The 27609-nt window shown below is 47.1% G+C and overlaps 1 protein-coding gene across 2 annotated transcripts; it reads left to right on the forward strand.

Moving 5' to 3' along the window:
- Nucleotides 1–206: 206 nt before the first annotated feature.
- Nucleotides 207–27392, forward strand: lrrc1 (leucine rich repeat containing 1). 2 transcript variants are annotated; one of them, XM_023829115.2, is made up of 14 exons: nucleotides 211–816; nucleotides 12478–12595; nucleotides 12982–13060; nucleotides 13538–13627; nucleotides 16518–16574; nucleotides 17437–17500; nucleotides 17982–18056; nucleotides 18736–18880; nucleotides 19775–19893; nucleotides 20319–20402; nucleotides 24021–24136; nucleotides 24429–24601; nucleotides 25824–25963; nucleotides 26056–27392. In XM_023829115.2, the coding sequence occupies exons 1-14, from the start codon at nucleotides 658–660 to the stop codon at nucleotides 26212–26214; spliced, it is 1578 nt and encodes a 525-aa protein (XP_023684883.1). In that variant the 5' UTR covers nucleotides 211–657; the 3' UTR covers nucleotides 26215–27392. The 2 variants fall into 2 exon arrangements, with proteins under 2 accessions (XP_023684885.1, XP_023684883.1); XM_023829117.2 differs by lacking the exons at nucleotides 25824–25963; nucleotides 26056–27392 and adding an exon at nucleotides 24836–25803 and having other exon boundaries at nucleotides 207–816.
- Nucleotides 27393–27609: the final 217 nt, after the last annotated feature.

Below are 27609 nucleotides of genomic sequence, written 5' to 3' on the forward strand. Positions count from 1 at the left end.
ATAGCTTGTCATATTAATTTATGTTTTAAGCAGACTATTTTTGTAGAGCCGGACCTAATGTTGTTTTAGGGATGGTGGAGTCAAAAATAGCAAAAATGTGCTGGTGTGACATTAATTTCGTCCCCTCTGAAAATTATGCCGGGCGGTACTTCACGGCCCGGGGATGGCGCCCGAGGTCCGTCCATAACCATCCCGGGACAGGCGGGAGAAGAGGAGGAGTAAGAGGAAGGGAGGAGCAGTGACGTCAGGCTGGAATGAGGGAGTGAATGTTCCGGGTCAGAAACTGGAGTGAGAGGAAATTAACTCTCGGACGAGGAAAACACGACACTAGAAAACAAAAAGAAAATGTGATCGTCAAAAAGAGTGAAAAGACTCTCACGTAAATCGGCAGGATTGTTTTTGTGTGTCGAAGCAAAAGGGATAAAACTACGGGTGAGAACGGACGGAGAAAATAGGAAAAGAGCGCTGAAAGTGAGCTGGAAGAGGACCAGAGATTTTATCCCATGTTACTCCGAGGAGTTGCTTTCGATGTCTGCCTGTTGCTGATACTCGCAGGAACAGCCGGACTTAAGGCGAGGAAGTGGATCCTTGCGGAAGGACTTTTAATTTGACTTATCGCATTTCTCCGCTTAAGTAACGAGTTGCCTGAAGCCCGTGATGTTTCATTGTATCCCCCTGTGGCGGTGTAACCGTCACGTTGAGTCGGTCGATAAGCGGCACTGTTCTCTGCTTTACGTCCCGGATGAGATCTACCGCTACAGCCGCAGCTTGGAGGAGCTGCTTCTGGACGCGAACCAGCTGCGCGACCTGCCCAAGGTAAGTGGCGCACCGGGCGGCGGACCGGGCGACCCATAATAACTTTATTATAAGGTCAGTGGTCAGCGGACGCTGATCCGTGAACGGGAATGAATGAAACGGACAGGGGGGTTAAGTGTAAGCGGACGGAAACCGTATCATCGGGGACATACCTGTATTTCCAGTTTTTCTTGCAGGTTTTGTCACAGGAAGTTATCTTTCAGAAGTTGAGTTTGTTTTAGAACAAACGGGGCACGGCGCCTGTTTTGCTGAGATGTCTCCGATGTGTCCAGACGTCTGCAGTAGCTGGGTCTCGGTGTTTTTAATGGGGTTTGTGTTTTTAAAAAGACCTGCGACTTCAATAGGTTTGGGCCACGCGTCTGAGGACTCTTCCTAACTAATTTGTTTATTCCCTTGAAATAGCATATCATAGTAGACACGAAGAGTACTTAAACGTAATTTAAATGAACAGAGAGAGCCCGCTATGTTGTCACCTACAATTATATTACATATTATAATCGCGGAGTTCGGTGGTACTCCTGCACACGCGAAAACTATCCTTACAAATCACACTTTAGGCGTTTAACGTTGGTGGTTTTTCACGATGATCTCAGGGTATCAAAGTAACTTTAAAGTAGGTTCTCCTCGTGATAAAGTTAATTTGTTTATACAAATGTAGAAAAAGATATTGACACGTATTGAAGTCCGCTGTAAAATTTTATGAGATATGTTTCAGGCTTTTGGTTAAAATAGGTCGGAACACCAAGGTGAGTCGGTGTATTTAAATAAAATGTATTTTGTAAGTAAATACAAATGTATGTTGTGCATTATGGCTGTTGATGTTTTAATTAAATGTCCTCTGAATATGTTTGTGGTCGAAGTCTGATGCGAATATGCGAGCGGCCACTAGCATCGTAAGGATGAAGGTACTTTTAAATAGTGCACATGGTCATCGGCCTGTAAAGATCCTCTGCAAATAAGACGATAACTTTTTAAATCTATAATACCACAGCCACTTCAGTCTTCGACAGAATGCTACAACAGATAAGCTACCAATTCCCCCAAGGGGCGGGGCTGCGGGTCATAAGATTACCCAGCGCTTCGCTCCCCCAGTCAACAACTTTTACTCTAGCCTTGGGCTGGGCGCTATATTGAATTTTTACGGTATATCGAGATATCTTCAAAATGATATAGGTTGATACAATACGCTTTAAGTATATGTACTATAATTGTGCGTTAAAATTAGAGCTCACTTAAAGATTTTTAATAGAAACGAATGTGTGTGTTGGTCGTGCCGTCTCATAGACTCCCGGAATCTGCAGCTAAGAATCTATACTGAATAGTTGTATATTTATTTGCAAATAGGGAAGGATTCCGTTTTGCATCCCGTTTTGACCACACTGTTTTAATGAAAGTGTTCCTGACGTCACATGTGGCTTTGACTGAAAATGAAACACTTGGCCCACTTAATAGAAAATGCTGACGGGTATCGCTAATCTGGCTAAAAATATCGCAATCTGTCTTTTTTGGTCCATATTACTTAGGTCTCCGTGCCCCCCTGAAAATCTTGGGTCCCTCCTTCAGATTTGTTCGGTTTTTGTATTCTGGATGTGAAAACATGACCTCCTTGGTTTTGGGTCATATGCCGGTAGCCCAGACCCCACGATCTATGCAGGAGTAACGCTGTGACTTTTTCAGGGTTTGTGCAGCATGAAGGAATCACTTTGCTTATGAAATTAGACTGCTCTAAATTATCTTTCATGACCACATGTGTTTTTTTTTTTAATTTACACTTTTAAATAACAGTAGAAAAAGGAAAATAATAATGTTTATCATGCCTTAAGCCTCCTAAAAAGTCTCTCATGGAACAACTTCTTTTGACTGCTTATATCAGATGCAGAGGATACTTATTTTCTGGAAAAACCAAAAATATGCTGGAAATCTGGGCATGGGAACAGAGCATGTGGATTCGTTACAGTATGGTGTCTTTTTAGAAATTTTTTGCTTCCAAGAAGTTCTTCAGTTGGACTGAGAACCTGATACCCCAGGTTCCTGAAGGGTTCAAAGGTCACTGGCAAAAACATCAGAAGTGTCTGTTTTGGCCCCAGGAAAGCAGAGCTGCAGATTCCCATTCGAGTGGCTTCCTTGGATGAGAGAGAAACTCTTATGTAACAAAGCAAAACTGTCGCTGCCTCGTTTACATGGCGATTATTTCACCCTGATGTTCCGCAGCAGCGTGTTTGTGTGTGTGTGTGTGTGTGTTTGGTCCGTGTGGACGTCTCAGGAACACCATAAGAGTGGACGTCACCAGGTTAATCTGAATTCCACATGTATCTTTTCTTGGTATGCCCAGCTTTTCTAAAACGTCTGACACCCCCCCCCCCCATGAACACGATGGGTCACTGTGGTACCATCCATTCGCGTCGTGCCCGGCTTTCTCTCCATCCAGCTGCTGCCTATTTTTGTGAGAATGCGTCATAGTTGAGAATAATTGATGTAAACCTGGAGGGAAATTAAAGTAATGATTTCCTTAATCCCAAGGGATCTACTTCCTCGTAGGAGTTAAAGATCCCATGGCGGCCTGATCAGTAATTAGGCCAGCAGAAGTCCACGAGCCATCTGTCAGGTCCCTCGAATGAGGCCGTCTGCCAAAATCTGCCGTCCAGCGTGTAAAGAAATGGGGCAATTATTTGTCATCCATGATTATTTTATTTAGATGTTGGATAAGTAGTATTGAGCTGGTGGCTGTTTTAATCAAACGGTGTCAGGTTGAAGCCTGATTTTATTTCGTTGAGCAGCATGGATATGATCAGCATTGCCAGAGAGCACTTAGAATGGGCTGATTCATTTGTCATACATGCTGAAATACCTGTCTGTGTGTGACTTCTTATCTTGCATTAGAGTGAGTTATGTGCCTCATTATGCATGCATCACACTACATTTACAAAGCTCTACACTGAGGCTAACAGAGTGCCCTACACTGAGGCTAACAGAGTGCCCTACACTGAGGCTAACAGAGTGCCCTACACTGAGGCTAACAGAGTGCCCTACACTGAGGCTAACAGAGTGCCCTACACTGAGGCTAACAGAGTGCCCTACACTGAGGCTAACAGAGTGCCCTACACTGAGGCTAACAGAGTGCCCTACACTGAGGCTAACAGAGTGCCCTACACTGAGGCTAACAGAGTGCCCTACACTGAGGCTAACAGAGTGCCCTACACTGAGGCTAACAGAGTGCTCTTTGGCTCTGCGGATCTCAATGTCAAGAAGGTTGTTGCTTCAAATATCCATGGCCAGTAAAGTAATTCCATCATTGTTTCATTCTAGAGCAGGGTGGCCAATCGTATCCAGAAAGGGCCGCTGGTTTTTGCTGCAACTTTCTGATTACTAATTAGAGGGCCGATTGGCTGAGGAGTCCTCATACCTGGGTTTAAGCAGCTGACCTAAAGGTCACCCCAAAAACCTGCATACACACTGGCCCTTTGCAGGTAAGATTAGCCACCCCTCTTCTAGAGCAATGCCATCTGCTTCAGAAATGCTGGTGGACTCTGCTGTCTGACCACAAGACCTTCCTCACTTATACATTGCTTTGGATCGAAGCATCAGATAAATATGTAAATGTTTTTCTGTTTCTGCTTTGAAACGCAAGGACCATTCATGTCAGCCCTAATCCCTGCTCATGTTCTTGCTCGGAGTTTTTGGAAAGATGGTGAATTCTACTTGAGCCACACAGTTCTAGGTGTGAGGCACCTGGGGGAAAAAAAACATGTCCGGGAAAAGCTATGTTCTTCACGTGAAATGCTGACGTAGCAACCAGTGAGACTCGATTGCGTTAAGTCTGCCTCGAGGCTGGGATAGATCTCTTTTCAGCTGTTTATCCTTGTATTGTCCATTCAAGCTGCTTCTGCTTACGTGCTGAGATCCTGCTGGATTTGTGTTTTATTGCAATGATGCCGACACGAGACATTGTCAGGTTTGGCTTAGCACACTTTTTGTATTCTTTCACATTTCCTTCATGATTTTCCCCATCAAGGAATTTGCAGCAGAACATCACTGAAAGCTAGAACAGGGAGTATGAAATGGTGGATCCCGTTGGATCCCGTTGGATGTGTGACACCGCTGTGTTGTGGAATATCCCCTGCTTATAAATCTGTGTGTGCGTGAACATGAGAACATCAGAAATGTACAAATGAAAGGAGGTCATTCGGCCCATCAAGCTCATTTGGGGAGCTCAGAGTTGTTAAAATCTTATCTAGCTCTGATTTAAAGAACCCCAGGGTTTTAGCGTGTGTGCGCGTGTGCGCGTGTGCGTGCTGTTTGGTGGCGAGGCACTCCTTACTCCATTAATGGCAAATCGGACCTCCATTACACCTGAAGGGTGGCTGAAATGCTGGTGTGGTCTTTTTTCACTTGCGCTGTGCAAGGATGCCGGTGAATCCTGGCCTGAAGGCTGGTTCTGTGCAGCTGCAGGAGGCCTGTGGGCTGGCTCCTGCTCACCTTGTATCCCTCCATTGGCCTGCCGCCTGCAGACCCGCACTTAGCTCTCTTGCGGAGGTAGGCCTAGCGGTGATTTGGCATGCCGCCTGCAGACCCGCACTTAGCTCTCTTGCGGAGGTAGGCCTAAAGGTGATTTGGCATGCCGCCTGCAGACCCGCACTTAGCTCTCTTGCGGAGGTAGGCCTAAAGGTGATTTGGCATGCCGCCTGCAGACCCGCACTTAGCTCTCTTGCGGAGGTAGGCCTAGCGGTGATTTGGCATGCCGCCTGCAGACCCGCACTTAGCTCTCTTGCGGAGGTAGGCCTAAAGGTGATTTGGCATGCCGCCTGCAGACCCGCACTTAGCTCTCTTGCGGAGGTAGGCCTAAAGGTGAGGTAGGTCCATGCGGCTCTTTGAGCCAGCTGTGTTGTTCTTGGGGGAAATGCCTATGAATTCTCAGGCAGGAGAGGATCTCATTAGCCCATCTGTCCGCTCTGACATAATTTATTAATACGTTTTAAAAGTTCTGTTTTGTGCTTGTCTGCGTTTACTGCAGCTGGCTAATTGTATGATATGATCTTTGTTGCCGGATTGGCTTTTTTAGTTTAGCTAATTGTTTTTCATGCCAGCTTTGGATTCACTCATCAGTTAAGTAAATAAACATAAATCCGATCATTACTGCCGAATCGTTCATCTGTAGCGAAAAGTATTTGTTTATTTTAGAGCTGTCACGATTATTCCATTAAACGCGATTACTTGTTTGTTTAAAAGCTCTGTGCAGTGTAGATTCATCCTGAAGGCTTTCAGGTTTGATGGACTCGCCCGATAATGTGAGGTTAGCCATAGATGTGCCATTTAGCCTCACAGAGCAATTAATTTGCTTAACTTACTTTCTATGATTCCTGTATGTCAAAATATCACTGCTAAAATGAAGGTAAGCCCTGTCGCTTAGCCTCATCATCCTACATAACTCGGTACATAATACCCATATAATATTTTTTGTACATGTGTAGGGCTGAATGATATTAGAAAAAGTTTACATTATGATATTTGTCTGTTAAATTGGTCAAGACACAAAACAGTGCTGTCAAGTCACCTGATTTTGCCCAATGTTGTCTTTGTTTGATACAAAATATTTCTATACAGTGGAAGACGGATGTCTTTTTGTGACCAGAACTTTGCTTTTCTTCTCCTCCTCATTTTAATTTTTTCAGGAACGCAGCACAGAGACTATAAGTGAGTCACACGGTAAGAATGAGAGTGATGGTCTCCTCAGAGAGCGCACACAGAGCTCATGCAAAAGCAGGGGCGGTAAACTTTAGATTGATTTACTAACATATATACTAGGTAGCTAGATTCCGAAGCTTGCTAAGCTGGGTTTCCTATCATTGAATTAAAAGGTTTTAGCGTAACGTTCGACGGTTTGAACACAGCAGACTATCGTGGTGACTGCAAGATGAGGAGTGCATGTAGCTATTAATATCGCACGTCGTACAAGCCTGTTAGGGCGGTATCGGTGGGTGGGGGGGTGCTGTCGCTGCACACCACCGCTTTGTGTGTGTAGTTTGCACGTTCACCCTGCGTGTGCACGGCTTCTCAGAGCTAATCCGTTTTCCTTCCATTATCTAAAAACATGCAACTTAAGTGAACGGGAATGTCTAAATTGACAGTGTTTTGTTTTTGGTTTTTGTGTTTTGATGTGTTTTGTTTTGTTATATTGGGACGCAGTGGTTAGCACTAGTGATGGGAAGTTCAATACAATTCACAGAACCGATTCTATTGAACTGTTCATTTTAAATGAATCGTACATTCGATTCAAAGAATTGATTGAGGGGAGCAGTACATGCTGCTGCACTTCGTTAAATTACTTTTATTGAAACTGCATGTTCATTAAAATATTACTATTAAAACAGTGGTCTTAAAACGTTTCAGGTCTAATTAAACTGAAAAAAATAATCATATGATATCAGGCTTTAGCGTTTTAAATATAAATGAACGGTCAGCTTACAAAAGCCTGAAAATCTCGAGTACCTTAAGAAATTTGCCATATCGTCTAAAATTATATATCCTTTAATTGAGGGATAGAAACCAACATACGTATCCTCAACATACAATAACAAACGCTGTTTGCAAATGCTGTTAGGGTCGGGACATTTACTAACCGGATCTCTTAACTCTCGAGGAGACTTTCGGCACAGTCAGAACCAGTCACTTTGCGTTTTGAGTCTCATGAGATTTGCCGAGGAACTGTCTAAACTGAACTCGGCAAAATGCCAAACTACTCAGATGTCAGTGAAACGCTTCAGTCGAACGTGCCAAACTCACTAACGTCGATTGCTGAGTTGGGATTGGCGAGCTACAGCCACCATGCGGCCGGGTACGAGACAGCGCGAATACAGTAGATTACGGTATGCGGAGGGGCGCGAGGCGGCCGGGTATGACACAGCGCGAATACAGCAGATTACGGTATGCGGAGGGGCGCGAGGCGGCCGGGTATGACACAGCGCGAATACAGCAGATTACGGTATGCGGAGGGGCGCGAGGCGGCCGGGTATGACACAGCGCGAATACAGCAGATTACGGTATGCGGAGGGGCGCGAGGCGGCCGGGTATGACACAGCGCGAATACAGCAGATTACGGTATGCGGAGGGGCGCGAGGCGGCCGGGTATGACACAGCGCGAATACAGCAGATTACGGTATGCGGAGGGGCGCGAGGCGAACCGAACCAAATCCCCCCTTATGATCAGGATAAGCACTTACAGAAATTAGATGGATGCATACATTATAGTATATTGTATTGTCTAACATATAAACCATTTCTCAATAAATTATGTTAATCAATAGATTACTCGATTAGGGCATTCTCTAATGATTATATCAATAATCTATAATGTTTCCTTTAATGATGAGAACAGCTGCACTGCGTAGATTGGGGGGGGAATCAACATGAAACACATTGTAGTGACACAGGCTGCAGATTCTTTCCATTGTGATGTGACCCCTATGTAGCTTGCACTTCTGACAGTTCACTAGATTCAGCTGAGCATTTAGGACAATATCACTGGGGAATGTTGACCTCAAACCTCATATTGAGGGCTGGCTGGGGGAGGGGGGGGTCAGTGGCTCTTTCTCGTCTCTTCATTAATTTGTATTCACATCTCGGGTAATAATTATGTGAATCTCCAATCAGATCGCTGCCTAAATGACCATCTCCTGCTCTGTCTATCAGACCTCTGGTGTCAGGATCCATGTTTTCTTTGGTTATTACGTAACCAGCTGGTGACAGTAACGGCTCCTCACACTCCAACACAACAAAAATGGTATGGTGACTCTCTTTTGGGTCATTCCCGCCAGTCTGTAGGACACGGGTTCGGGGGGGGGGCACCCCAGCTTGCTCTTCTACTCGCGCGTTGCTGTGCTGCTCCTACAGTTTGGCTGTGATGAGGGTTGGCTTTGTAAATATGGACTTTCCTTTGGTTATTCAGCCCTAGAAGCTCCAGTTTTTGTTGAAGTCTGATGTCAAACTTCGTTTCCCGTTTTTTTTGGCCCCGCTGGGGGTGCCCCTTAGGTGCCATTTATCCCGACTGGGCATGTGTTCAGGTGGCATTGTGGGAATGCCCATGGTTTTACTTATCCACATTTTTATGCTGGTGGCTGCTTTCCACAGAGTGCAGGGCCTTAGTCGTCTCTTCCATCCTAGCTGAGGGGCAGCTGATACGATCTTCACAGACTAAGCGGAAAAAGACAATTTTCATAAAAGCACTTGCCCGGCAGAGCTGTACACGCCCCCGTGGGCCTCGATATCGTCCTGTTGATATACTTTACGGTCCTGTAGGGCATCAGACGACTTTGAAGACGTGTTTGTTCGGCTTCCAGATAGTGACGTACTTTGGTGTCAGGGCTCTGTGTGGGTACGTAACCGAACCTAATACTAACCCTTAACCACTTCTCCATGTGCTGAGTGAAGTCTTTTGATAGTCGTTCAGTGTAAGGATGAGAAAAATGGCTATAACTGAGAAGATTCAGCTCTACGAGAAGACAGTCCTCTCGGAGCATCAAGCGCTGCTTGTCTCGAACCACCAACACTTCAGAGTACGACATGCATTAAGACTTCTTGCAATGTTGGCTCCTCAGTGGTAGAACGAACTTCATCTTGCAAAAGAACAGCCGAGTCCCTTGCTGTCTTCAGACGTTGTCTGAAGACATACCTCTTCAAGGAGAACCTTGGAGACTAACACCCCTCTTACTGTCCACTCTCTCCATTAAAAAAAATATTAAAAATCCCACTAACAGTGTTTACCTGGGCACTGTTTTTCCCTGACAAGGTTTTTACAATGTACTTTAGCAGTAACTTGGTTTTAATGACAGTTGTTGATTTTAGGTCTAGCTTCTAGATCAAAGAACAGTCATGGACTACAAACCACTATTGTAAGTCGCTCTGGAAAAGAGCGTCTGCTAAATGCTGTAAATGTAAATTAGGCTGCAGCCCCAGTGATTTTTGGTTGCTTAGTTTGTTGAACATATTCTTGTCTGATGGTATAATGAGTATGGATTAAATACTGATTGCTGAAGTATATTAATATTCATACATATTTCTGTATGGAAAATTATTGCTTTGTGTTCCCCGGATCTCCTACACAACGTTAGCACACTCCGATATCACACTGGCATGGCCTGGCTTGTTGGCACAAGCCTGCCCCAGAATGCAACGGGACATGTCCTCTGGTAGTTTCTACATGCCAGCCAGTTCTGTGACTAATGTTAATTACAAAGTGATTGAATGTCAGTGCCAGCATGCAGTTGGTGCACAGTGAGGTTAAAGTGTAACGTGACGGACACGTGACTCAGCTGCCATCTGAAAGGACCTTCACCATGGTTCAGATCATGTTGCTGTGGGATCCATGCCTGAGATGTGATGCCTATTTAGTTTGACTTCCTGGCATAACACAGAGGCCACCTCCAAACTCCCGTCTTGCTCCTGCGTTAAACGCTGATGACTCGTGAAGGACCCCCACCTCTACATAATTGCTCCTGAATGCTGAGGAGATATCCTGAAGCAGCAGGTCTTGTCCTCAATTTCAGATGATGATTCATGTGTACATCAGTCAGCCAGACAATGTAAAGAGATCATCAAACATTTTCTTTGCTCCTGATCTTCTATATGGATTGTTCTTATAAGGCAAAGCTGCCCGACCCAAGACTCTGACCTTTTCACCATAATGCTGTCTGCGGCGATGTGAAAGGTTCATCCGAAGGTGCTTTGTGGAGCTATAAATTTTACAGCTGGGTGTGATTTAGGCTGGGGCATCGTGTGCAAACTGTGGTGTTTCAGTGCTGAAGCTTGAGATGAACCTGGGACGTTAATCTCTGTCCGATGTGGGCGTATTCAGTAGAGCGGGGTGGAGATGAAGGCCGTGTTAAACACATTATTCGCACAATGACTGGTTGTGTGACGTGACATTGTGAGGTGTGAGAAGGTGTTTAGTCCAATGTGAGTTACCTTTTTAATAAGCAAGCCTGTGAACCACCTGCTAGGGAGTGATTTGACACACGTGTGTGTGCACACATACATACATACATACATACATACATACATACATACATACATACAAACAAACACACAAACAAACACACAAACACACAAACACACAAACAAACAAACACACAAACAAACAAACACACAAACAAACAAACACACAAACACACACACAAACAAACACACAAACAAACAAACAAACAAACAAACAAAATATAATTCATACTTTATTGATCCTTGTGGGGAAATTCTCTGTTCCCCTCCTCCAACCTGCTGGGGATCAAGGACCTTGCTTGAGCTGCAGACGTGCTGAAGCCGGGTTCGACTCGCGACCCTCTGATCACAGGCACACAGGCGTATATACACACACACACACGTTGAAGCCAGTCTGTAATGCTGAGGAAGAGCTCAGATCCTAAAGGTTAACGGGCCTGAGTTAGAGGCGCTGCTGGTGTGGACGTTTGTGTGGAGCAGAGGTTGGCCGATGACACAGATACCTTGGAGCAACAGGAGAGGTGGTGACCCTCCGAGGTCGTCGTCACGGTGAGCTGTGATGCTGTCCGGGAGGATCTTGCTGGAGCACTACGTTAATATGCGATCGATCCTCCGCTGAAGCCAGTTTAGCTTGCTATGGTTTGTTATGCAGAAATGTCTGGCAAGAAGTGAATTTTCAAAACTTAATATTTGGAATGATTCCTGAATGACTCCTGAAGTTGTCCTTTGTTTGCCTGTGGGTCTTCCCCAAAGGCTGGAGCAGAACATCTGGTTCAGGCGGGGAATCACATCACTACGGTGAATTCAATGTGACGGATCGTCAAGGCGGTTTTGATATCCTGATCAAATGCCGTTTCTGCTCCATGCCAGAGCGTGGCCACGCCTCGCAGTGAGGGACTGTCTGTGCCTGTGTCTGCTGGATTTAATGAATCGGTGATCCTTTCTGGTTCAGGTCTCTGTGGCCATGTCACATGCACACTGTTGTATCGCTGTTGATGCTTAGCAGTGTTCCAGCTCAGTGTGACAGACGCCCTGGTAACTGTCAGGATAGCTGGTCCGCTTCTCCACGGCAGGCTTGTCTGTCTGCTTTTAATTAAAAGGAGGGAGAATTATAATGGAAAGATAATTTATGTATTATGTATCTTCAGATGGATGAGATATTAGGCAAAGGTCTGGGCTCCAGTGAAGATTTATTTTATAATTATGTTTGGGGGGGGGGGGGGGGGCGGCTTTCACCTGGACACCCCTGATTGTGGGACGGTGAGGTGTAGGGCTGGGTAATATCACATTAATATTATATTGCCCGTGCACAATAATCAATAATCACGAGGGCTTCAGAAGACAGGCTTTTCACCAAACACCAGCTTCTCATTAACATGGGCGTTTACAGCCACGCGTTAAGCAGATTAGCAGTAGGAGTGGGCAGTGCACCGGTATCATAGTTACCAGTGTGATTGTGCACTGAGGTATGGATTAGCATTGCACCATTAATACCGAGGTCAGCAGCCCAATTACACAACAGCCTATTAATAACGATATTTAAAAATTGTCGTCATCCAAAATTCGGTTGTAATGCACGACCAGAAATAAGCGTCTGGAAGCTGAATTTTCAATGTCTGCTGTGAAGTGTGAATGTCTGCTTATAAAATCTGATGCTGGAATTCCATCTTTCAGCAATTTTTCCAGCTCGTGAAACTTAGAAAACTGGGTCTGAGTGACAATGAGATCCAGAGACTACCTCCTGAGATCGCTAACTTCATGCAACTGGTGGACCTCGACATTTCCCGAAATGGTACGTAGGACACAAAGCTAAGTCCTTTTGAGTGGCATGTTATCGACCGCCATCGCTGTCGTGTTGGGGGACAAACTCATCTGCTCACTCTGCTCAATAAAGCTCTCATCTCTGACCGTTTAATCTTTGAGAGTCTGAAGGATTCTTGCTTGTCGTGGAGTGTTTGTTACATCTAAATATTCTGATAGAAACGCTGCATATGACCCGTTATGTTTTTATTTATTTTTTTTGTCTTCAAGAGTCCCAATGTAAAGCTACATGGGCCAACTCTGTTGTGAAAGGCGCTATATAAAGATGAATGTAATTGAGTCTCTTCAGGTCTAGTTACCTCCTGCAGTATGACCACACAGTCATTTTTACATTGTGTGTTTTCTTTCCTATGGCAGATATCTTGGAAATTCCTGAGAGCATCTCATTCTGCAAAGCTCTCCAGGTGGCAGATTTCAGTGGGAACCCCCTGACCAGGTGAGCCGCAGAAACCTGCAGTCTGAAGGAACAGCTCATGCTTCTCCCACTTTCTGCCATGGGCCGCTGCCCTTCAAGCCCCTGTCAGTTATTTATTGATCCAGCTTCCTATTGGTTTATAGATTCCATCTGGGTCTCTCACATGGGCTGTGGTTGGCAGTGCATGCTGATCCCACCCACTGCCATTTTAGCTTAGTCTCTCCCATCTCTGTCACCTACTGATTGGTTCCTGGCCAGAATGTGATTAGTGTACAAGGCTGAACTAAATGGAGTGAAGAGTAAAAGGCCTTAGTAGCACTGATGCCTCGACGATCGGCAGCTGCACCCATCTGTGCTCCCAGCGTCCTGGCGGCCCTGAGCACGTCGAGCTGCCTGCTTCTGCACCCCTGTGGCCCCGAGGGGCTGCTGCAGGGTAAATCTCTGCTTATGCTCTTGTTTCCATGGCTGTTTTTGATCCATTTTTTTTTCTTTTTACAGATTGCCTGATAGTTTTCCAGAGTTACGAAACCTAACATGCCTATCCTTGAATGACATTTCCTTGCAAGCACTTCCTGATAACATTGGAAAGTAAGTGTCCTGTTGTTTAATTTGTTGCTTTTTTTCCTTAAACTGACAGATTTATGATGGTTTTAATGCCAGTGGGTATTCTGGTCTGCAGTGCGTTTGTTTGGGTCGGATCCCTTCAGAGCACTGATGGTGAGGATTAAGCATTATGGGTAATGATGGTCTTCCTCGTGGGTGAGGATTAAGCATTATGGGTAATGGCTGCTTTTGAGAATCTGCATCCTGGATTTGGGCTGGATCTTCAGACACAGACTGCTTTTGTGAATAAGCATTTATAGAAACCCAGCAGAGGTCCATTGAGGTTCTGACACGGTCAGGTTTCTGCGATCGTCTCTCCCGCCTTGCTTGGTGGGTGGTGAACTTATGGCTGATCCAGATGTTTGCTTACTGCTGATCACAGCTGGACTGTACTTTCCTCTCCAGTACTCAGTAGCCAACAGTTCAAATCTCAGATATGCTTGATAGATTTGCCAGGGCTTCCATCACTGCTGAAACCTGGTTTAGATAACAATTAATGTGGGTCACCTAATGGTGGTGTGGTGTGTGCCCAAGCGTATGGAGAGAACCTCACATCATTATGTCTAAGGGCAGAATGGATTAATCACCACCTCGTGATAAAATTCAGATGGAGAAACTTTCAGAAGGTATGTAAAAGGTATGTTTTGTCTACTCAAAAATAAGTCGGGCTGTGCTCCTCTGGACGTTCTCCGTGGCCCTCACCAGTGCTGGAGACAGGAATAAGTCGGGCTGTGCTCCTCTGGACGTTCTCCGTGGCCCTCACCAGTGCTGGAGACAGGAATAAGTCGGGCTGTGCTCCTCTGGACGTTCTCCGTGGCCCTCACCAGTGCTGGACCCATGAATAAGTCGGGCTGTGCTCCTCTGGACGTTCTCCGTGGCCCTCACCAGTGCTGGAGACAGGAATAAGTCGGGCTGTGCTCCTCTGGACGTTCTCCGTGCCTCTTCCTAACTGGTGCTACCACGTGTTTGGACATGAAAAGAAGAATTTGAAGTCTCCGTTCATGAAGATGTCTTGCCCCGGAGTCTGTCTCTTAAATCTTAAATGTTCTTCTGCATTGTTGTTGCCCGTGGGGTGAATGTGATTCTGATACCTTAGTCCTCGCCCTGGGGTTACGCTAGTGGTGCGAGAGAGAGAAAGCATTGCCCACATCCTGGCGTGTGGTCATGTGATCACCTGGTCTTGATTTCATGACCAAAACTCATTACATTATGCTACATTCCGCTTGATCTGCTTATTTGATGCTTTCGTTGACAGGCAGGGCAGGCTCACCCTGCCTCGAAGACAGGCTCATAACTCTGCATAAACACCATTAATCCCTGCGTCTGTGGGATTAACATGGGCATGATCTGGTCACACGCCACCCTCCTGCTGGTAGTCTGCTCATTAGCACCCCCCACTGGTGTCAGTCAGCTTTGGCAGTGGCCGGATTTCGCTCCTCCTCCTCTGCCGTGATGGTCTGTGATGAGAATGTCCAGCGAATGCAAACTGAAAGCTATACAGCACAGCTCCCCAGTGCATCATGGGAGTTGGAGATTGTCCTCTGGAATACCACAGGTGGCCAGTACCGGCACGTGTGCCTTGGGTCCACATGCGGCCAGCCCAGGGGATGTTATTTATAAATCCGCTACTCTCCAGCTAATCCTTTCGTCCTGTTTCTCTGTAGCTTGCTTTAATTTTGTCTGTCCTGTTTTATCAGACCAGTGCAGAACTAGAACTAACCCCCCCCCCCCCCCCCCCCCAAAGCTACCTGTAGTAGCATGCTAACAGTTATTAGCATTGAAAAGCTTCTTCCAGCGGCCCACCTTCTGTTCAGAGGGAAGGAGCCGCAAAGTGACATGTCTTCAGAAAAGTGTTATCTACTGAAACATCAGGAAAGGGGTGATAAATCCATCACTCAGGTGGTGCAGTGGTCACAGTTGCGGCTCTTGGCTCGGGTGGTGCAGTGGTCACAGTTGCGGCTCTTAGCTCGGGTAGTGCAGTGGTCACAGTTGCGGCTCTTAGCTCGGGTGGTGCAGTGGTCACAGTTGCGGCTCTTAGCTCGGGTGGTGCAGTGGTCACAGTTGCGGCTCTTAGCTCGGGTGGTGCAGTGGTCACAGTTGCGGCTCTTAGCTCGGGTGATATGATTTGCACGATAACTTTTCTTCAGTCCATCAATGTAGTCTCCACAGTAGCGTTTATTTGGTCCGGTGATGCAGTGTATGGAGCTTCTCCAAACAGGGTGTACACATCTTCTCTGCTCTCCAGCTGCTCCCCTCCTCTCTCCCCCAATCCCGCTATTCCAATGGCTCCAGGTGTGAAGACTCGCTTGGGTTTTGTTAATGTCTCCATTTAGCAGTTGATGTGCTTTTGAGTATTTCCCTCACCTCTATGTTTAGTTTGACTACATCTAAATGGAAAGCTGCATAATTGTGAACGTTTATGGTTTCGTAGAATGTAATGCTATGTACCGTCCTCTGATCTCACTGTGATGACCTGCGATCTGCCCATTGTGGCTTTGTGGGAGGATCTGTCATAATCAGACCTCCCCCCCCCCCCTCTGTGGTTATTGTTATTACTGTTGTTATACGTTGAGGCTTCGTCCTTGACTTGCTTATGAAATTGGGTTTTCGGTTTGGATCCTGCCTGCGCCTTTTAATAATGACCCTTCAGCAGAAGCTGGATGCGCAAAATCCCTGAGCTTCTGGGTCTTGATATGCAGCCAATTTTTGCTGCTTCTCCTCTCACTGAAATCCAGAGGCCCCAATGAGAAATGGGTCCATGTTCTCGACAATGTCTTAAGCTTTGTGTGGTGCTTGATGCTTAATTTTTCTGGACTTGTCAGATTTTGTGACGCCCTTGACTTGACCAATTTTCTCAATTCTCTTCTCATTACAGCCTTTCTAACCTAAAATCCCTGGAACTTCGTGAGAACATGCTGTCACTTCTACCAGAGTAAGTCCTCCTGTACCTTTTTACTCCTTGCGATTCTCTACTGGCCTGCTACCTGTAGAGGGAGTGATGGTTGAGGAACATTTGCAGTAATGTCCATTAAGGGCATGTTTATATAAACTGGGCAGACTTGGTGCTCGAGTGTGGTACTGCAGTTCTGCTCTTCTTGATCGAGGCTGGTGTGAGGCTTAGCAGGTTGGGACACGGCACCTGTGATCGGAAGATTGTCGGTTCGAATCCCAGGGTGGGCAGAGTTGGGTCTTCCATGGATTGCCTGAACCCTCCTTTCTTGAAAAATGCTTTGGATAAAAACATCCACTGGATAAATAAACACGTGAAATAAATGTGTGTGTGAATAAAGACAGAACGACAGGGCAGTGACCTGCCATGTTGTACCTCTGCTGATAATGGCCTTGTGTGTTTAGTCTAACGAGGCCACAGCATGTAAACAAAATGTGGGATCTAATTACGGCGTGCCCGCTCGCCACCCCACTTCTGGAGACCCACTTCTGGCGTGTCCCGCGTTAGCACACGGCCCAGCCCTCCGTCCTGAGTCAGCGGCGTCCCACTGCCCTGCCTCGCCGGCCTCCCGCGAGCCGCTTGGCGCTGGTTATTCTTACGAGGCGCCATTCCTGCCGTGCTGTCAGTGGCCTGCAGCTTAACGATGACCCGGCTCATAATGGAACGCAGCCGTTAATGTTAAACAGAGTCGAGCGAACAATAGAGCAGAAGAAGAAGCTAATGTGCTGGTTATAGTAGGAAATAAGTACCTCTTATCTGCCACAGAGTGCAACACCAGTGAGGTGTATTGTAGTATCAGATGTTTGATGGTTCAGCTTTCTTTACCTCTCCTGCCTTCCTGCAGGTCTCTATCTCAACTCCACCAACTGGAAGAGCTTGACCTTGGGAACAATGAGCTGTATAACCTAGTAAGTTAATCATATTATTTCATATCCAGGGTTTGTAAAATAGCACAGTCATCCAGGGAAAATGACGTTTCAGGGCTTTAAGGCTCATACCTGACCTGTATGAGGTCTGTCTGTTTTTCCAGCAAAGATGTTCCCCTCTTTGTCATGGAGGGTCAAAGCTGCTTGTCAGCTTTGTGGTCCGGAGGTCAATATTACCAGAAGTTATTTAGTTACCAGAAATGATGTTGGATTGCTTCTTTGTGTTGTTGCAGGTGACATTCGACCATTTTTGTTTGCTTAATCATCTGTGTAAATACAGCACTGATTGTTATCAGCGTGATATCATGCTGCTTTGTAGTAGATGAACACGGGAGATTCTGGCTGGAAATGCAAACCATAACAGGAACTGTTCACAGGGCGCCGTGTCAGCTGCCAGATTGTTTTGCCGTATCGCTAAGCAGTGGTGCCATTCTCTAACTGCTGATGTTTCTTCACTCCACAGCCTAAGATAATAGGCTGTCTTGTCAACCTCAAGGATTTATGGTTGGATGGAAACCAGTTAGCTGAGATTCCCATGGTACGTCATCATCGCCTTCGCATCCCTGGCTCTCGTATTGGAACGAAAACTGGAAATATCATTTGTGTAGCGTGAGGAGTGAGTTCCGTATATGACAGTCTGTGACGGGGACTGGAGGAACACTGTAAACATCTAGGTCTGTCAGGCTGAATGGCTGTTTATATAATTTGAGAATGACCTTATCCGCTCCACTCCAGTCCCCCTATGATTGACAAGCTGATAAAACTTTAATCTCTAAAGAGTTGGTTTATTCACAGAAAAATGGCAAATGAAATACTAACAGCCATTGGGGTGAAGGTGTTAAATATTGGGTTTCAGGAAGAGTTCTCCAGATGTCAGCCCTGTATGGACAGACAAACCATAAAGTGATTGTGTGGTGTCATCTGCCTTGAGACTGGTTCAGCAAATGGTCGTGCCCTGTCAAAGAGCTGCACTCATGTCAGTGATGGGTCCAGTTTTGGAAGGGGGGGTAATCTTGAACAACATCAACCCTGGAACTGAACACCCTTAACCAAATGATCATTTGAACTTTCTTGCTGGTTGAGAATGTTTCCTGGTGTCTGTCTCTTAAACATTGTGCTGGTGACCCCCACATTCAGCCCCCATGCCAGTATCTGGACAGCTGAGATCAGCATTCATGTTGCTGGCTAAAGCAGCCATTTATCTTCTGCCTGTCCAGGAAATGGGAAGTCTGAGGAACCTGCTCTGTCTGGACATGTCGGAGAACAAGCTGGAGCACCTTCCAGAGGAGATCGGCAGCCTGGTCTCACTCACAGACCTGCTGCTGTCACAGAATCTCATAGACGTCCTGCCAGAGAGCATAGGTTAGCAGCTGCACTGCGGCCTGCTGTCCTTCCACAGTGGGGGGGTTAGGGTCGGGTTCATGTGAAGTCTGTCACGATAACTTCAGCTCTGCGTGTGTGAAGAACTTCCCCGTTTAATAATTACCCTGGTAGATGCCGGCCTGTGTAGTTCACATTTTACTCATTTACTTCTGTAAGACCTTCCAGCTGCACCATATTATGGGATGTTATAGGCACTTTCACCGAAGTTCCAGAACCTGCTCCCGGGCTGTTTGACCACAGCCTTTATTTGTATCTTTCTTACATTACCCATGACATGTTCATGGTTCTTATTAAATCTGGTCAGCAGATTTGTTTTTTAAAAATGAAAGATTAATGTAATGTTTTCCGTTAATAAGCACTGAGAAGTTTCACCCCCAGCACTGGCGATATTAGACAGAAGTATATTGGTTATCAGTCGAATTTCTCAATGCAGAAATATGGAGATGCAAGCAAAAATGATTAATTGATATATTAAATGTAAATGGGGTACAAAAATAATTCCATCTGTTGCCCCGCAAAACCTAAACTTAGTTTTGCACTTTCGCATGATTTCCGAGATTTCCAAGCTTTGCGGCTTATGGTCGACCAACTAGCAAGCGATGGCTGTCAGCACCCCCTCCATAGTTTGTGTTCCAACGATAAGTGTAGAGTCTGCAATTGGTATTAAACATGGCTTCTGGAACTGCCTCTAAGGAACTACAGTGGGGCTGAGTTCCTGCAGTGTGAACATGACAAACGTCCTTGGTTCTGGAAAAAGCTTCTGATACCAGAAAAGTTCTGGCAGTGTGAAAGTGCCCAATATGTGTCGGTGCCTGGTGAGAGACTCTGATGGGCCCCGCCTGAGTTCACAGCCCCCCCGTTCATGTGTGACAGGCAGGCTCAAGTGGCTGTCCATTCTGAAAGTGGATCAGAACCGGTTGCTCCAGCTGCCTGAGAGCATCGGGAACTGTGAGAGCCTGACGGAGCTGGTGCTGACCGAGAACGAGCTGACTGTGAGTATTGGCATCTAACCACAGTCACTGTCCCTCTGTCTGTCTGTCTGAATGTCTGTCTTTCTCTCTCTTCCCCCTCTCTCTGTTACTGTCTCTGTCTCCTGTCTTTCTTTACATCTGTTATTGACTATCTTTCACTCTTTCCCCCCTTCTGTCTGTCTGCCTGCCCGTCTCTGTCTGTGTCTCTGTCCTTCTATCTGTCTCTGTCTACCTGTCTCTCTTTCTCTTTCTGCCCTCTGTCTGCCTGTCTGTCTCTCTCCCTGCCTCTCTGTCTTTCTCTCTTTCTTCCTCTTCCCCCTCTCTCTGCTACTGTCTCTGTGTCAGTCTCCTTCTGTCTCTCTGTACATCTGTCACTGACTCTATCACAAATTCTGATTTTTCAATAAATATTTTTATTCTTGTAAATAATCTTTTTCTTCCCCCAGAGTTTACCAAGAAGCATAGGAAAATTAAAGAAACTCTCAAACTTCAACTGTGACAGAAATCGGCTGCTATCTTTACCAAAAGAGGTATGCTTTATTCCGACAACTTTAGCTCACGAGGGTTACTGGCTGGGATAGTTCTGTTTTGTTTCAATGCTGTGCATGTCGACCTTGTTTATACCCAAAGTAGAACGTAAGCAGGCTGACTGCAGTTTGTATAAGAATATGAGTGTGTGCCTGTATCTGGTTGCATCGTTAGGACTGTACACTGTACACTGTACAGTGTTCCTGAACACTGTTGTTTTAATTGGTCTGTGTAAGAACAGTTAATAGGCGGCACTTTCCTGCACACAGCTGTACAGGGAGGCAGAGTAGTGGAAAATGTAGAGCTGATGTTCCTTGAGGGGTTAATAAAATTCAACACAGATGCTTTGGTGAAATGTGTGTGCTGGAGAGATTTGGCCAGCCATAGGTCTCCACTGCCAGTGTGACACTGCGCAGTGAGCACCCATAGGGCTGCCAGATCAGCTCCAGCACGAGAGCATGTTACCTCATAAATATATGTCCTACTATGGTAATTTAGATAATCTCTACATGGCCTAGATTCATTCAGTTGGTGCTGTGAATGGGTCGATTGTGGAGGGTCTTGGTGGACACTGGTATTTGTCACCTGATCTTTCAAAAACAAAGAAAAGTCTGGTCTGTAGCTCGAACCCGTTTCGTTGGCCCACCAACTTGCCAGAAATGGTTGATTTAGCTGAAGTATGCCGGCCTCGTCTAGTGGTCAGAAGAAGTTTGGGGACTTTGGTGCGAGAAATCACGCAGGAAAATGTCGCCTTTCTGCTGTGACTGTCCCGCAGGCGGTGTCACCGTAGGCAGATGATCTGGACAGGCAGGGATTAGCGGGCAGCTGCTGTAGCGTTCCTGCTAACATGCTGGGCTGCTTGAGCTTTCGCTTTGCCTACGTTACTGAAGAAAGCCTCCAAATACTAGCTTCCCTGAAATGACCACAGTCCTGAAAAAGGCAACAAGAAAAGATAAACTAACCAAGGGAAGGCCAACTAAAATTAATCTTTTTGTTGAACTGGAATCAGCTGCTCGTAAGTGTAGTTCTGTCCAGTCAGAGTACTGTTCTGCCTGGGGGGCTGGATGGATGACGGGCACTGTACTGCCCGGGGGGGCTGGATGGATGACGGGCACTGTACTGCCCGGGGGGGCTGGATGGATGACGGGCACTGTACTGCCCGGGGGGGCTGGATGGATGACGGGCACTGTACTGCCTGGGGGGCTGGATGGATGACGGGCACTGTACTGCCCGGGGGGGCTGGATGGATGACGGGTACTGTACTGCCCGGGGGGGCTGGATGGATGACGGGCACTGTACTGCCCGGGGGGGCTGGATGGATGACGGGCACTGTACTGCCCGGGGGGGCTGGATGGATGACGGGCACTGTACTGCCCGGGGGGGCTGGATGGATGACGGGCACTGTACTGCCCGGGGGGGCTGGATGGATGACGGGCACTGTACTGCCCGGGGGGGCTGGATGGATGACGGGCACTGTACTGCCCGGGGGGGCTGGATGGATGACGGGCACTGTACTGCCCGGGGGGGCTGGATGGATGACGGGCACTGTACTGCCCGGGGGGGCTGGATGGATGACGGGCACTGTACTGCCTGGGATTTTGCTGCCAGGGTGACCTACTTTAACCCAAGTTTGGAGTCTAGTATCTGAGCCCATCACTTGTCATGTAACTGCTCACATAATTAGCCTGGGATTTCCTGTTGCCGTCATCGTTACAAAAACATTATTTCCCAGACGTGACCTGAAACGTGGATGTAGGGAAAGTGGGTGTGGCGGAGTTAGGGAGTGTTTGGATGCAAAGTAAAGTGTCTAAAAGAAAGGCCTGTGGAGAGGAAAGGAGACACGAATCAGGTGAAGGAGAGAGGAAAGGAGTCACGAATCAGGTGAAGGAGAGAGGAAAGGAGTCACGAATCAGGTGAAGGAGAGAGGAAAGGAGACACGAATCAGGTGAAGGAGAGAGGAAAGGAGACACGAATCAGGTGAAGGAGAGAGGAAATGAAAGCGTGACGCGATGAACTGTGAAGATACTGTTTGAAAATGTAACTGGCTTGTGCCCTGGGCTGTAACGCAGTGGAATAACGCTTGTTTGGAAATGGTGGAGGGTGTGTGTCCGGTACACCTGACTGTGTCTTTGTAATCGCTGGCCATGCAGCAGGATCCGTGAGGGGACACTGTCCTCGCTGGAAGGCTCGGTGTCCATCACGGCCGTTAATGAGATGCCCAGGCAGCACCCCCCACCCCCGCCCTGTAAACACCAGCACCCCCCCACCCCCGCCCTGGTTCCTGGTTAGTTGAGTATTATGTTGACTAAGGGCAGCACTCAGTCACGGAAGTCCTGCAGGTCGGCCCAGTGAGGCGTGACCTGGATAAACAGCCGTCTGCCAGAGGAACGCCACGTGACTTCACTGATGGAGAACTTCATGGACTTCTGAAACAGGAATATGGCTGCTTAGTGAAGCGTGCGACAGACCTAAACATCCATTCTGGGATTCAGCATTTGAGTGTGTGATCCTGCTCTCTCGGTCAGCTGCGGCTTTCTGGGCTTTATGTTGTGTGCCTAGGTCGTGTCTGACCTGTGGAATGTGCATTATGCTGCTGGTGTGATTAGGGCTGATTCTCACGTTTCCGCCTGGTCAGCATGGCAATTGGCCTTCTTCCTACCTCTATCAGAGCTCATGCCTTCTGTGAGCGTGCCCCCGCCTGTGTGGCTCCTGCCAGCCCTGCACAGGGGTCCCTGGGGGCCGGTGCTCTCTGGGGGCTTTTAAAATCACCTCTCGCCGCTGACGCTGTTCTGCAGCTCCGTGCTGCTCTCCGCATGAGAGTTCCATCTCACAGCATATTTTTCCCCCTTCTAATTGCCCCCCAGGGAGATGTGTTCTGCACTCTGGCTAGTCAGTAGTGTGCCTCAGGATCATGTGCCCCCACCCCTGAGGGATCTCCAGGGCCCTTTCCTATTATCCCTGTTGGGGCAAGGGGTTGTCAAGATCTTCATTGAACATTGCAACCCGTTGTCAAGGCTTGCATGGCTTGTGTGAAATGGGCGGGGTTAAGCATAGCATGATATTTTTGGTTGGAGGACAGTCTGGTTCTGGCATGTCCCGCTTGCATTGTGTTTGTGAAGGCCTGTATGCGTGTTGGCTCTGCGTGGGTCACACCACCCCTCCTGCCATGACGCTGTTTGCTGCCATATAGAGGAGTCTGCCCCCCCCCCCCTGCTGAGACACAGATTATGGTCTGTGTTGTGGTCTTCACGGTAATGCCTGATGTGCCTGTTTTTTTTTCTGTGGCAATGGTGAGCTGACTGGTTTTTATAATCGGCTGGTGTTACTGGGAGCCTCGCAGACCTATCAGGCTGAAAAATTAGGTCCAGTTTGTTTCAGATTATAATATAATGAAAGCACATTTAAAATGCTAAGTTATTTGAATGTTTTTTTGGATGCCATTAGCAGGTATTCAGGTGGGTGACTTACTTTATCATGATGAGCAGAATGAAATGGTCTCATTCTCCGCACCACCACTGAACATCCCTAATGCTGTGTGCACAGCGCCTCCCTCTGGCTCATTAGACCCAACTTCACGTCCTCCTTCTGGTTCTCCTGTAATCTGTCCCACCCCCCCACAGATCGGCGGCTGCTGCAGTCTGAACGTCCTGTGTCTGCGAGAGAACCGGCTCTCGCGTATCCCGGCTGAGATCTCCCAAGCCGTGGAGCTGCACGTGTTTGATGTCTCTGGGAACCGGTAAGCGGGAGTGCCGGAATGCCGGCCACGCGGTCCTCATCTCTCTGGGTTAGGGTTAGGGCTGAACGCTGCAGCTGCAGTGGACTCGAATGACCCCTCCCATTCAGTGGCCTGTCAGAATGGGGTGGAGAATGACGCATAACTAAGTCTGTCACACCTGGATGGGGTCGGCTAGGCCTGGCTGACACTTGACCAGGACATTAAGTTCTTGATGGCTGCACAGTGAGGGGACTGCATCTGCCCGCTGTCTCTGTGGGTGTCTGGCTCATGTGACCCTGTCCCCTGTCCTCAGGCTGGTCTTCCTGCCCATGTCCCTAACGTCCCTGAAGTTGAAAGCCCTCTGGCTGTCTGAGAACCAGTCTCAGCCGCTTCTCACCTTCCAGACGGACGTGGACCCAGAGTCGGGCGAGAGGGTGCTCACCTGTGTGCTGCTCCCCCAGCAGAGCAGTGAGCCCGAGGGCAAAGGTACTGCTCGTCGGGGGCTTATCTGCGGCATCACGGGTCACCTCCTGTCACATGACACCCCTCAGGTTATGGTCTGGCTCTGTTCCATTTATGAGCTGTACCTAAGCCACATGCAGATCTTTTAGTGAGGAAATGCTGTTACCTTTTTTGTGAAGTCTGTCACTCCCCAGTCACACTTGATGCCATCTGCCTTTCGTCATGGGCTTCATTAGTGCTTTCAAACTGCTGCAACAGGTTTATGCCAGAAGATCACATTCCATCTGTGTCAGAAAGAAAATAACAGGAGCTTCAAGCATTTTGGGCGAATCCTCCTGCAGGCTGTCTTCTCAGCAGCTCTTCAGGAGCACAGGTGCTTTTCAGAGAGACGGGCACAGACTCCTCCTGCCCTTGACATTGATTTGGTGCTGAACCATGAGACAGAATATAATATAGTTCCTGCTGGTAGATAAAATACATCTTGTGAAGCACCTCCATAGTTTTTGAATTTATCACAGTGAATGTATAGTGCATAGTGGCTCATTAATTCTTTAACCTAACAGTATAGTGGCTCATTAATTCTTAACCGATTGTGAGCTTGATTGCAGTTTATGTGCCATGTGGTTTATATAAATCACCCGCTCTACTGGCCATGCAGTGGAATTAATTTCTGAGATAATTTGACCCTTCCAGGCTACTGTACCGTTAGCCCAGAGTGACCTTGTCAGTGTAGTGTTGAGCGCTAGTTATCTGTCATTTCATGAGCCTCCATGAGGGTGGGGCTGTAACACTGGCTGGGCCTTGTCCCCCTTCAGACTGCATTGTGATTGTGCGGGTTGGATGCGGGTCGTGTGCGGGTCTCGGCAGGAAGCTGCGGCACCCTCCCAGTCCCCAAACCCTGCCGCTAACTCTGCTGCTTGTCTGGTGCCGCCCCATGTTTGATTCCTGACTCATTTAGCCAACGGCTTCTTGGGGTTGGGGTTAGGGTTAGGGTTAGGGCCTTCAGTGGGCTATCTGTGCAGTACCTGTCCTGATGCTGCTGCCCTCGTTGGCTGGTGAGGTGTGGGTGATGGGTGGGGGTTGGTCTGGTTACCCAGGGCTGGGGAGTGCTCGACGCTGTCCTTCGATTCTTCGCTGAGGAATACGGGAGATACTTGTTCATTCTGCAGTGAGTTTTCTCTGAACTAGGGCAGTGTGTCTTGTGACTGTCCATGCGTCTTCATGAGGATCATGCCCCCATCCCAAGGGTCCGATAAACTGGCCCGTTGCGGCGCCCTGGAGAGCCTAGTGAACGACATCGTGGATGACATGTGGGACGAGCAAGCCATGCATCGGATCAGCGCCATCCGCTTCGTGGAGGATGAGGATGAGGAGGAGGAGCAGGAGGTGAGCACTGGGGTTTCTCTCTCTCCCAGACCTTCCCAAGTGCAAATGTTGCGCGTGTTAGTTTCTGAGCGCTGGCACCGCCTGTGTCGTAGGGGACCTTCTTGCGGCAGGCCACACCCCACCCCGGCGAGCTGAAGTCCATGAAGAAAGCAGCGGAGAACCTTCGCAATGACATGATGGCGGCCAAAGCCCTGGATACCAACAAGAACGAGGTCAATAATGCTGTGAACAGAGTGACCACATCTGTGTGAGACTTACCTCAGAGACTCTTCCAACATCACCCGCATGTGTCTTACCCTCACCTTGCCCCCGCCCCACCCTAATCCGGCTCTGACCCAGCCCGGCCCGGCCCCTCCCTCTCAAGAACCTTCCTCCGTCTCCTGACCCTCTGAGATGCCAGATGTCAGGTGCCCATGTGCCTTCCATGTGACCCGTTTCCATGGCAATAACCAGCACAGGTTTCTGGTTGTGGACAAAAACTCCAGAGCTTTTTAAATACACATTTTTTAAACATGGAGATATAGGTAGTTGCACTATAAAGTATCACAGCTGTTAAAATCTATATAAACTTTTATTTTTTTAAATACTGGGTGAATTTCTTTTTGCGTATTTGGGATACCTTCATGCCCAGGAACATTGACCTACTGATTAAAGTTTATTGTATAGTTTTCTGTGAATATTGACTTTTACATGCTTGGCAGCTCAAATGGTGTAAATAAAAAAAAAATGTATAGCGACTTTCTTAATTGACAGTGGATTTTAAAAACTCTCTTAAAGATTGGTACTTATTTTATTTAAATAATTAAAAAAAAACATTTTCTTGTCTTCATAATACACTATAACTGTTTATAGGTGAACAGGCTGCATAAAATTTTATAAGGTATATTTTTATTTTTGTAAGCTGCCCGTCTCTAGGATGTTGAACCATTTTAAGGGCTATAATGACCGACCAAACCACTCAGACTGTCTCAGCTGTTTACTTAGATGCTTCTATGTAAATTTCTTTTTTTAAACACCTGAAAACCAACTTTTAAGATTTGTTTTAGGTGAGGGGAATGGGACATGCAATATGGGCACAGGATTGGATTGGTTTTGAACAAGATTGTGCTTTTTAAATATTAACTCCGACTTGATACTGTGGCATTAAATATGTCGTTTTTATTTTGTAATGCCGTTGTTTTGGGTGATGGTTCTCTTCGGAGTGTCTGGCATTTGCGGTGTAAATTGTCAGTTTGCTCATTTGTTCTGTCTGGAGAGAGAACATCAATTTTGGCTTCGGCTGTTAAGACTGATGTCTTAATTGTTTCTGTCTGAGATCTAAGCTGCACACGAGCCTTTCGACTTCTTCACAGTCTGCTGTGTTTGTCTGCAGATTGAGGTTTTTAACCACTGATTTCTTAAAAATTAATAAAAGTGATTTTTGAAAGAAGCTATTTTGTTTTTCCTTGTAATCTTTGTTCCTTTGTCTATCTTCATTATTCCCACTATTTGTTAGCTGAAGAAAGGCCTTCGGAAATGTTTTGTGTTCTGGCCACATGCAATTTGACCCCTCCCATATCAACTATGGCCACACCCACCTTAGTTGTGGCCCCATTCCACATTGGCTATCGGTCTTTTTGTCAGATTTGACTCCTCCCATATATGGT

This window comes from Paramormyrops kingsleyae, chromosome 3 (genome assembly GCF_048594095.1).
Source record: "Paramormyrops kingsleyae isolate MSU_618 chromosome 3, PKINGS_0.4, whole genome shotgun sequence".
NCBI lineage: Eukaryota > Metazoa > Chordata > Actinopteri > Osteoglossiformes > Mormyridae > Paramormyrops > Paramormyrops kingsleyae.

Bases quoted from the DNA above. Each gene is read 5' to 3' on its own strand.
- lrrc1 (XM_023829115.2), top strand. From the start codon at position 658: ATGTTTCATTGTATCCCCCTGTGGCGGTGTAACCGTCACGTTGAGTCG. The intron at 19,894-20,318 runs GTGAGTATTGGC...TTCTTCCCCCAG, and splicing joins TGACCGAGAACGAGCTGACT to AGTTTACCAAGAAGCATAGG. The intron at 24,602-25,823 runs GTACTGCTCGTC...CCCCATCCCAAG, and splicing joins CAGTGAGCCCGAGGGCAAAG to GGTCCGATAAACTGGCCCGT.